Here is a 12,171-nt window from a genome sequence, read left to right as displayed (position 1 = left end):
ACTAAGCAAGATATTGTAAATTTCTCTGATACCTAAAGGGCTCATCTATATTGTAATTTGTTTTATGTTTAGCATAAAAGGTTTCACTTGTTCCAAATTAAATATGAAGAACACTTTACACATGCATATCTCTAGAGCATATATAGACAGAACATGTATTTTTAGTTTGTGTATATTCTGTATATGGTGAGGTTTCTTGTAATTTCTATAAGGGTGTGAATATTCCTTCCTGTTGAATAATTGCAATATCAAAGTTTATTTTACTTTTTAATTTAATTTCTGCATTTCTTTTACTGCTTTCTACTGTGCTATAATGGTTAACAAATGTCATATTGTTGACAAGAATCATGCTGAAACATGCATCGAATCTGTCTCCATTGTATGCCAAAGTAAGGATGTATAGTAATGTCTAGTTAAGCTTTGAGTTTTGAATGAAAGCTTTAACGAATCAATTAAAATGTACTATTTCTAAAAAAAAAAAAACATTGTGAGATATACTAAATATTTATATATCCATGCTTTAGCCATCGGTGGCGGGTAAAAGCTAGTATAATAATGTGGGGGCAATGTCCCTCCAAGCCCCCACACTTGGGCTGCAGGTGGAGGCTAATAAAGAATAGAGAGGGTGGGAATGCCATTGTCAACCCCCCTCAAAGTTAGGAAACATGGAGAACAGTATGCAGCATGCGTCAAATAGAAAACACTGTAAATGCATACTTGTTGAAAGAAGGTATCTTGTGCAGAGACACAGACAAAAAAGAGACCGAATGAACATGTAGAATACAGTAGAAGGGAGCTAACTTTTTTTTTTTCCTGAAGGCAGAAAATTTCTTATACCAGCGTGTACCCTTTCCATGTTGACTGGGAAAAGTCTTTAAATATAGAGCTATATCCTAAGTTCCAGACATAATGCCCTATTTTGTGGATTGTCTTCTAATCGAAGTACAGTCTTTATTTTGTATTAATATCATATTCCTGACTTTCCCCAGTTATAGTAAACCAATAGAAAATAAAGCTTAGTATGCATGTTCTTTATATATACAGGCAGGGCCGCCATCAGAAATGTTGGGGCCCCTAACACTGCTCAAGGTCTGGGCCCGCCTCCAAACCCCGCCCACAGGACACACGCACGAATACAAAAAGGACACAGATGCGCACACACACACTAACATACATACAGACACACACGCATAGGAACATACATACATAGAGACATATACATACACATACTGACATACATAATAAAATGCATACACATACTGACATACATAATAAAATACATACACATACATACAGATATTGACATACATACACATACTGAAATACATACATACTGACATACATGCACATACACAGATATACAGACACACACAGCTAATTTTTCTTACCTTTTTTTTTTTTTTGCAGGAGGTTGGCTGGGGCTGATGGGAGTCGGCGTTGCCTTCTGTCCTCGTGACCGGTCTCTCTCACCTCCCGTGTGGAGGGAGCTGGGAGGAAGTGACTGTCTGTCACTTCCTCCCAGCACTGCTTTCCGGGTGCAATTTTTTTTTAAAGGAGCCCGGTCGCACTATTGCACAACCGCATTGCTGAACGGTCCCTGAAGATATAGGACCCATAGGGTGGCCCTTAATGCTTGGGCCATCCGTTGGGCCCACCAGCGTGCGGGGCCCGGCGGCAGTTCCGTGGGGGCTACACCACCTGATGGCTGCCCTGTATACAGGGTTACTTCTATTGTAAAACATTTATCTCTAGGGCCTGGTCTAATCCCATAATCTCCTGTCCACCTTGCCCCAGCCAAACTCTTCTTGAACTTCAAGGCAAGTGTACTGTTCACGGCATTAATCTGCAACATACCACTGCACTTTCGATGTCTGTTTGTACTATTACAGCCACAACTGGTTGAGGGAAGGTACAGATGCATTGAAAAAGACAAAAAAAAGTACCAAAATAACAATAAAAGATAATAGAAATTTTAAACGCCAACCTCAGCTGTAATCACTTTTCTAATTTTCTTTTCTCCATCGTGCCTTGTTTAGAAATATGCATTTTTTGTAGTTGCTCCTGACTGTGCATGTCTTTTAGTAATGCAAATGTACAATTTACACATGTAAAAGGTCAATCATGTACCTAAACAACTTTAATATGTCATTACAGCTATTCACCTTTGCCAGAACATTTTTCACTTCAGTTTCCGTTACATGATCTCCCCTCAGTTCTTGCAAAGTTTTCACTGCCGCTTTCATTATCAGAATTTAAAAACCCATTGTCTCCACCAGGTCAGGAGGTAAGTCAATGTATAATCTATCTACTGCTAATCTTAGCCTTTGAAAAATAAGTATACACGTTTATAAGAAATCTAAATTTTAGGCAGCATGCGCGATTGCTGGAGGCGGACAGCGACACATGAACTCAGATCGCATCATGTCTCCCTGGCAACGATAGACAGGGATTTATTTTTTTGCACTTAAAGGGAAACTATAGTCACCAGAACAACTTCAGCTTCTTGAATTTTTTCTGGTGAGTAGAATCATTACCTTCAGGCCACTCCTCAGATAGCTGTTAGAGATCCTTGCTGGGTCATGGCTGCCTAAAATGCATCCAAACATTCAGTGTCTCCTCCCTGTGCATGCAGACACTGAACTTTCCTCAGAGATTAATTGATTCAATTCATCTCTATGAGGAGATGTTGATTGACCAGGGCTTTGTTTGAATCATGCTGGCCCTCATCTGCTTCTTTGTCAGTCTCAGCCAATCCTATGGGGAAGCACTGTGATTGTATCGGGCTACCACTTCTGATGATTTCAGCAGACTGCTGTTTTTTCTGAGTCAAACAGCATGCAGAGTTTCAGCTTCAGTCTTGAATACAGTAAGATTTCGCTGTATTTATGGAGGCATGAGGGGCCCAGGGGTGCTAGGTGGTGGTTTTAACACTATAGGGTCAGGAATACATTTGTGTTCCTGACCCTATAGTGATTCTTTAATCTATGTACCATTTTTGTATAAATAATTAATGGTCACTTATGCACCTTAATTGTTATATATTTGCATGATATATATTGCAAGATAATTGTGCACTGTTTTAATTGATAGTGCGCACCAATTTATGGGTTGTTTGGGAGTTTGTTTACAAGGTTTTTTTTGGTTGGTTGGTGCATGTATTAATTAGTAATACAGTAGTTAATTGTATAGTTTAACGTGCACTATAAATCAATTTTGCACCGTCTTATTCATTCTTTAGGTGTTATAGTAGATATTGTTGGGGGCAATGAATTAAGGGAATTTGGCTAAAGAGTAAATATCTGAGTTAATGTAGATGGAGCCTATGCATTAGGGGAATTTGGTAATGATAAAATGGCATTGCAGGAATGAATTATGACAATAGTGTGGGGAATATATGAGTGAACAATCCTAGAAATGTGGGCAAGAATACATTTTTGTCACAGTGTGCCCAAAGACTTTTTTTGACACACTGTGACAATAAGAAAGACGTGATCTAAACAGGCAAAGAACAAGAGAAGATTGGAAGTAGCTCATAATATGTGTAGAAATCGCAAAACCAGTTAAGAAAACAATATGAATATCTAATTTTGTTTTATCCCAAATTCAACCTGAGCAAAAGCAGAAGGCATCTTGCTGCTTCTTTGAGAATCTCAGAGTTGAATGATAACATGATTACAGAGTGCACAAAGCTGCACAAATCAGACAAAATCAGAATCCAGTACACAATCAGTAGTCTGAAAACCTGTGGCCAATGTAGTCAGTATCAAAGCCTATAGGTCACTTACCAGGTTTGATGCTCCGGTGTCATCTTTGCCGCACTCGTGGACATATGCTTGTCACCACATGTTGCCCCTTGTTTTTGCTTATTATGACCCTGTCTTTTATTGATTTCTTTCAAATTCTTGTCACTGTGTCAAGCTTGACGCAATATACATGCTCAACCTGATGCAAGTTGATGAAGTTAGGGCCTGGTCCTATTTACACCCTGTAACAAAAAACCCCCCAGTTAACCAGTATAATGTCTGCTTTTATATATATATATTTATATATATATATATATATATATATATATATATGTGTGTGTGTGTGAACTCAGACTATTTGTTGTTTTGCCTTCAGTAATCGTTTATTTGGGCTCATGGACTTGTAAAAGACTGTTTCTGGCCCTTTAAGTACCTTGGAAACAGACCTGCAGTTTTGAATTGGCACTTCGGATGCAGCCGAAGTAGTCGAAGTGGCCGCTATTCGAAAATCGAACACGTGGCGGCAGCCATTTTGATTCATTTGAACGTGGTCAGCGGTGTGTGCCGGCAAATCTATGGAACTATTTTCGGCTTCCAAATTGCGTGCACACTGCTGACCTGTACCTTCTACTCCCCTTCAACACTGCAGCTGCAGACTAAGTCCCGTTCGACTTTTTTTTTCAGGGTAATATAGACCGACCGCACAGCCCAAATCTATGGAACTGTTTTGGGCAGGAAAATGTGCTTGCGGTCGGTCCAAAGGGACTTTTTACTATCTTTGGAACCCCTGAACGGATTTTCACGAATTTTGGATATGTTTGTATATAGTTATACTGGTTATAAAAATATGTTTTATGCATGTACGATATAAAACCAAGAAGTTATGAAAATATATAAAAAGTGTAACTTTTCAGCTTGGAGATAATTGAGTAGATACAGTTAATTAACTTAATTATCTCCTAAGCAGAGGGGAGGAATTCACTGTAACTGCTGGGTGTGCTCTATTGTAATCTTGTGTATGATTGGTTGCTGTAACTGTATTGTCGGTGCCCCACAAGGTCCAGTGGGTGGTGTCTAACCTGTAAAATCCTGCATAAAAGCAGCAATAAACGCTCAGTGGAGTCAGTTCTTCTTCACCCTTCAAAACGTAGCTGTGTCTCGTTGTTGAAAGGGAATTTGCAGCTTAATCACAAGCTCTTTACAGAGCTCTGCCTCTCTATTGCTCCAGGGATCCAGCGGATGGGACTTCACTTCTCCACTACAGCCCAGCATCTTGCCCGGAGGAAGGACGTCGCCAACGGCAGATACCCCTCTCTACCCTGGGTAGCCATTACACACCCCTGTTTCCTTGGGATCAGAACTTTTCTGTTTATTTTTGTCCTTAAAGGACACTCCAGACCCTTAAATTACTTTAGCTTGCTGTAAAGCTTTATGTGTGAAGAGTGTGTCCTCTTTTTTCCATCTTTTTTTTAACCTGGTTACACCCCCATGGCGTTCAAGCAGACAACAGGTAATGTTACTTACTGGCTTTGTTAGCTCAGTGGAGCTAAACTCAAAAGGCAGAAATTGCTCAGGGCACCTGCCTTGCAAAGGCTTCTCATTGACCTGCATTGGGAAGTGTGTAATAGGACTGTAACAGAAAGTGTGGGCAGGGTTAGAATGGGAGGGTTGGCAAAGGCAGCAGAGAAGGTTTGCAAGCTGTTTTTATAAATACCCTTAATGTAAAAATGCACAATTAAATGAATGCAAGTTTGCATTGGGGGTATATCTATTAAACAGTGATTTTATTTATTTAGTATTTTGGCAGTGGAATGTCCCTTAACCCCTTAAAGACGCTGAACGGAAATTTTCCATCCTTGAAGTCCTCACTTTAAGGACGTGGAAAAATAAGATATACCTAAACATAAACAGAGAAAAAAAACCTCATAGGGAAGTAACATTAATTGACAATTGGCCCCTTGTTTAAATGTTGCACTCACAAAATTGGAGATATTCAGGCTCATCAATAGTGTATGGACTCACAGGTTCATCCTCATTCAGATATCCAGTGATGCATGAAAAAAATAAAAATAAAGATAGTACAGCACTGATATAAATTAAAATCTTTAATGAACGCTTTAATGAATGCACTTACATTGTAGTTAAGTAGTTAAAAAGCCCATCAATATAGTTGCGTTCCCAATCTGTTGGATGTTAAATAGAGGGTTCTTCACAGAAGTGGTTGGCAAAAAGAAAATATGTAAATAAAACAATAGTTAAAAAATAAACTCTACGGTGGGCGGAGTCTGACCACCGAGGCGAACAGACGTGCAGGGAAGGAGCTCCTGACAGGCAAGAGAAACTAACGTCAATATCGGCAGCTGTACAGCCCAACGACATCGAGGAATCGGGGGATACCCTTTTGAAGCCGGTCGGGGCATACAGCCCAAAAAGCGATCTGAGGCCTACGGGAGTTGGAGCCGGGGAGAGGCGGGCGCTCTCTCCGACGCCAGAAATCCCAGCAACCACAACTGACCTCCGACCTACTCCCCCCCCCCCCCCGGACCGGTGGAGGTCATCCCGGACCCGCAAGACAAGCGGACAAATGACAACGGTCGAGCAGGTACTCAAAATCGGAAGAAACACAAGCCAGGCGCAGCCCGTCCAAGATGGCCGCCCGTCGCAGTTCAAAGAGGGAGCCACGAGCAACCATACACAGCCATCCTCTCTAGAGGCCCTCGACCGGCTCTGCTCAGCCTTCTACGAAGGGGTATGCCCAACCTTCAAGCGGCACAGGCGGTGGCCAAGTGGATACGACCGACGACCCGCAGACGCCACTATGGTGCCCCACTGCAGGCATTCCAAGTGGGTATCCGTCCACACAAGCACCGACAAGTGACTAGGCGAGAGACGGACCGCACCAACCCGGGCGCACGCTCTTGCACCCACACAAGCGGCAAGGAGAACGCCGGACAACCCCAAAGCCCCAGCAGCACGTCTGACCGGCTAACCGCCGAGCAACAGCACATAAGACAACCAGGCCGCACCAAGCTGGGGATGGCCCCTCCACTCAACCGGACCGCACTATAGCCCTACCCAGCGATGGTATAGGCTGAACCGGCCTCCTGGACTGGCGGTCCCACTTACAACACCCACTATCGAAGGCACTGGGGGACCTGGTCCAAATGGCTTACATGAACTTCCCTTGCTGGACTTCCACCCACAGACATGCTTAACACAAGCCCTACGGGCAACATCTAACGGTTGCATTGAGCTATTCTGTATGACCTACCTAGGTATAACAACTTGCCTTTGGCTGCTGCCTCTATAGCAGCCTACATTGTAAATGCGTTATGTTTCTTTGTTATATCATTTATGTTGTTGCATTGTACTACATGTCTGGGACTTGGCCTACTGCAGCCGACCTCATTTACATAATTGCCACCAAGCTTGCCGACCATTTTGTACTGAGTTCACTTTACTTAAGGGCAACATATAACAAAGCAAGACCCTGATCTGCCGTAGTGGTGACCTAGGTGCAAATGTCTTCCCTCTCATAGCATAAAGGGCTGCATACCTAATCATAACACTAAGCGAGAATGTTGTATACACATATATAGAGAAGAATATAATAGGTGCTCACTCCAATACACAGTAAAAATAGGCTGCGGTACCTAATGCAAGGGTTCACAACCTTGTAACAAAAGGATACAAAAAAGAAGGAAAGGAACCGCGCCCGGATAGTAATTAATATAAAAAAATATACGTACATAGAAATTATTGACAATTCTTGTATATCTAAAAATGAACCCAATACGCAAACCACACACTAGAGTATGTAAGCTCTCTATACGTCTCAGCCAAAAGTTTTGGCTGAGACGTATAGAGAGCTTACATACTCTAGTGTGTGGTTTGCGTATTGGGTTCATTTTTGGACCAATACTGCTGTTTCCCCTTTATGGTTAGAAGATCTCCTGGTACGTTTAGGGTTAATTCCCCTTATCCAAAGTCTTATTATTTCAGAGCTCTAATGGGGAGCTCATTTACCAGTTGAGGACTTCTTCCTAACATATTATTATATTCTGAGACACAATTAAATTAACCATTTTTTTCCACTCATTCAGGGTAGATTTTTCCACCCATATCTATATAATTCTTGTATATCCTCAGAAATAAAAACAAAGAAAATACATCACAGTGTAGTATACTGAAATAAGAGACAAATAATGGAGTGAATTAAAGTGGTTTGCACTCACATTTGGTAGAGCTTTCCAGGAGCTCTACCGTAATTTCGCTTGGACGGAATAATCCCCGTCTGAGGATCTATATCTCAGCAGGTATCTCCAAATTTTCAATGGTAATGATGTTTATAAAAGAAATAAAAAAAGAGAGCTCCAATGGTATAGTATGTACTGATAAAATATATAAAAGTACAAATGGAGAATGTGGTACTCACATTTCCTAGAGCAGAAACTTGCTCTAGTATAATCAGCTTGGGTGGTACAATCCCCACCGAAGGATATGGTGACCAGGAAGTAAAATATAAAATGAATGTATATAGCTTTAAAATTTAATATTTAATAACAAGTATATAAAATAAAAAGGCTATATATATATATAAAAGAAAAGAGTCCCACTTTACGCGTTTCGCCCGTCAGGCTTCTTCAGAAGTGTAGAAGAGAGTCTTCATGAGTGTCCTTTATATAGGTAATGTAATTTTAAACAATGACTTCCTGGTGTGTTCGCTCGTGGAACGCACACGTCATACCAGAAATGACGCGGCGTAATCACGTGGAATAGTGTTATGTGTTCCAGCGTGAAACGCATCCGTGGCCATTTTAGAACCGTCTGCGTCATACCGGAAATGACGCGACGTCTATGGGCACAGTGAATATTGCGGATAAGAGTCTTGGAACGCATCAACAGCTATTTTGGGACCGTGTGCATTCCATTTCGGGAAGGACCGCTCGGCGGTATTGCAATACATGTGATCATACAAAAGGAAAAATAAGTCTTTGGTAAACCATATTGTTAATGTCCATCCTTTTTTAAGATCAATAAAAAGATACAAGGTTTCCTTCTCTTTTTTTCAACTCCATTTAGAATAGCATCATTCAGTTTTCAAACAGGGATGGGGCTCAAATAGCAGTATTATTTCGGCCATATTGGTAAATGGCACAGTTATGGAAAAAACATAAACATAAAAATAATAAATCAACACTAATCAGTGCATAGTGGTATAATGTTTATACATATACAACCTTAGTAGATGAAATTGATATAAAAACAAATAAAAGGTATATACATGTTTAATAAAATGTAGAATTGCATATCATAACATATCTAAAAAATATGTACAATAAAAATACATATCACTAAAAATAGATACAAATATGTCTGTATTGAAAGTAATGTTGTACATAAAAAAAAACATAAATGGTAAAATGGTAGGACTTGATTAAATAAGATAAGAGATGGAATGAGAATAATAGTTTATTATAAAATGGAATAAAATTGAGTTGTGAAAATTGTAATTGATTATACCTTTTTCATTTTATTGATTTTCATAAAAAATTAAACAAATCAAATTCTATGTTTAATCCTTTAGGGTACAAAGTATCTAAATGATAGACCCATTCCATCTCTGTCCGTCCTATTTTTTTTTTTTTTTTTTTTTATAAATTCTTTATTTTTGAAAGATTTTTTGTTTTATGGGGTGGGGGTACAGAAAAGAAACGGGAGGTCAAGGTTTAAAATACACATTTCACAGAACAAACGAGTGTTTTTTACAGTATGCAAACAGTGCAAACCTATATATCATTTCGGTGTGCATTTTGAGCAGCTTTGTGTGTTTTGATGGGGTTGGAAGCGGGGGGGTAAGCGATTGGTTAAATAAGAGTAAAAGATATACAATACGTTTGCATATAGGCATTTCGTTGGTTTATACATATGAACAGTAGCTCAGTTTCGTTCGTTGTCGGCAATATTGTTAATATTCAAGTTAATATTCAAGTCTCATGTGATGCAACTTGTTCTGGTGGTCTGGGTAGCGTATTTGAGACTGAGGGGTATGGGAGAGGATGCCCTGTCCTGCTGCTGGTTTGCGGCGGAGGAGAGGCTTCATTTTATGTTATGGTTTCTTGGGGGTTCTATTGTGCCCCTCGTGTTTGCTTACTGAGGTAGTCAGGTCGGTTCGTTGGGGTTCGGGCTCCCCTAGTGTGAGGGGAGGTCGGGATGGGTGTTTGTCCGTGTCGTCCTGGTCTATGTCAGACGTTCTTCGTGCTCTATGCAGTTCATTGTCTGTCATATGACGTCGGTTTGGGTGCAGTATGGGTGACCTTTCGGTGTTGTTTGCAATGTGGTGTGGAGTGCGTATCTCAGGTGTGTTGGTGTTTAATTGAGCATTGGTAGGTGTTCGTGTGTGCCCTAGGTGTCCAGTGTGGTGCTGTCTCCTGGTTATGTGGGACCTTTATCCTTGGGTTGGCCTTTGGTTTTGGTCCGCGCAGCGGCTTGGACAGTGGGGGGGTGTAGGGAGGGTTAGGGGGGGTGTGTGGATGGTCTTCAGATTCAGGGGGGAGGGGGGTTGGGAGGGTTAGGGTTATGGTCTTTGGGTGTGTGTGGTTATTGTGTTTGTGAGGTGTTGTGTTATGTTGGTGCTGACTGGTGGCTAGGTTGTTAATGGGAATGCATAGAACCACGGGTCCCAAATTTTTTTGAAATGTTTAGTTGTGTCGTGGATCAGTGCGGACAATTCGTCCATTTTAATTGTGTCCTTAATTTTTCTCTTCACTGTGTCCAGTGTGGGTGTGTCTGGGCTACCCCATTTTTCAGCGATGGCTCTTCTGGTGGCGAGCGCGATTTTGGCTATCAGTTTGTTGTGGGATCTTGGTGTGTTGGCCATGGGTTTGGATAGGAGCCATATCCATGGGTCGTGTGGGATGTCAGTGTGGAGAATCTGTGAAACCATCATTTCTATTTGGTTCCATACTTGTGTGGTGTGGACACAATCCCACCACATGTGTATGTAAGTGCCTCTGTGTCCACAGCCGTCCTATTTTTTTTTAATGTGATCACCTCCTCTCCAGTGATTTTTAACGGTGGTGATCCTCATAAAAATGAGATCTTTAGAATTGTTTTTGTGGGTGCAGAAGTGGGAAGAAACAGAGTGATTCTTGTACCCCTTTTCTATATTTCTGCAGTGTTCCGCCACCCTTACTTTTAGGGGCCTAATAGTTCGTCCAATATATTGGAGGCCACACGGGCACTCCAACAAATATCACATTTTTGCTGTTGCATGTGATTGTCTCTTTAACCCCTTAAGGACGCAGCTTCAAAAACTGGACTTACCCTTAAGGACACAAGCATTTTTTGCATTTTTTGCTTTGTGTTCAACCTCTGTTTGCATTTTTCTTATTTATTACACCAACACATGTATACACATATATTGTTTTTTAAAGGACAAAAAGGTATTTAATCTGATGTGACATATACATATATAAATTCTTATTTATTATTAAAAAAATCCAAAAAAATGAAAAAAAATTAAATACATTTTTTTTCTCACAGTTTAGGCAATAATAACGTGTGTATAATAAGTGCAGCTTAAGGAAAGTAATTTAAAAAATATTCAATTAGTTGTTCTGATTTTCAGAGTACATACTATGTCTAGGATTTCAGCTTATTTTGAAAGTTACAGGTCACAAAATACAAGGAGTTAAAACTTTTTTTTAATGTGGAGCAATTTTAGAATTTGGCATGTTTGTCTTGTAAGCTTAATAGCCATCACAGAAAGCAAAATTGCTGCACAAAAGTATATATTTATATAAAGCACACATCACAGGCTATTTACCAAAGGGTATTCTGACACTTTTTACGTAGCCATTTCGCTGCCAATCTCTGCTAAATCGTGTAGTAAAATTGTGTTTTTTTCAGATTTCTAACATACACACATAAAACAAGGATTTTTAATGTGTATTTCATAAAGTTGATATATACTACTGCTGTAGAAAACCCCATATTGTTTTCAGCCATATCAACAGAGTAAAATGATACCCCCAATCTATGTCCTTGCCACTATCCTGTGAAGTTATAGTGCCATAAAAGAGACCTGACCATTTCAGTTTTCACAGTGATCATTTTGATAGATGAATTTGATGGAGCAAGTCTCATTTTGGGGCATTGTAGCAGTTTAACTGTTGAATTTATCCCTCAATGACCTACCATTGGTGAAAGTAGACACGACAGTGTATCTCATATGGCATATATTGTGCCATAGCGTGATGCCATTTTTTCACCAGTTTGTCAAACTTTGTGGTAAAATATTTTTTTTTGCATTTTTTTACATACACATTACATTTTTGGGGGTCATTTTTCAAGTCTGGTATGTGCCACTGTGATCAAAACCCCATAATTATGCTCAGCAAACTCTTCTGAATAAAACAATACCCCC

The 12,171-nt window shown here is 40.2% G+C and overlaps 1 protein-coding gene across 7 annotated transcripts in view; it reads left to right on the top strand.

Annotated features, from left to right (window-relative positions):
- Nucleotides 1-12,171, top strand: part of NPRL3 (NPR3 like, GATOR1 complex subunit) — a 453,622-nt gene that overhangs the window by 261,113 nt on the left and 180,338 nt on the right. For all 7 annotated transcript variants that reach the window (XM_063430229.1, XM_063430228.1, XM_063430232.1 and 4 more), the window contains one exon: nt 2,155-2,284. In XM_063430229.1, the coding sequence (XP_063286299.1) occupies nt 2,155-2,284 (130 nt within the window). The remainder of the gene's footprint in view (nt 1-2,154; nt 2,285-12,171) is intronic.

Source organism: Pelobates fuscus, chromosome 8 (genome assembly GCF_036172605.1).
Source record: "Pelobates fuscus isolate aPelFus1 chromosome 8, aPelFus1.pri, whole genome shotgun sequence".
Taxonomy (NCBI): Eukaryota; Metazoa; Chordata; class Amphibia; order Anura; family Pelobatidae; genus Pelobates; species Pelobates fuscus.
This window is presented reverse-complemented; position numbering and strand designations above follow the sequence as displayed.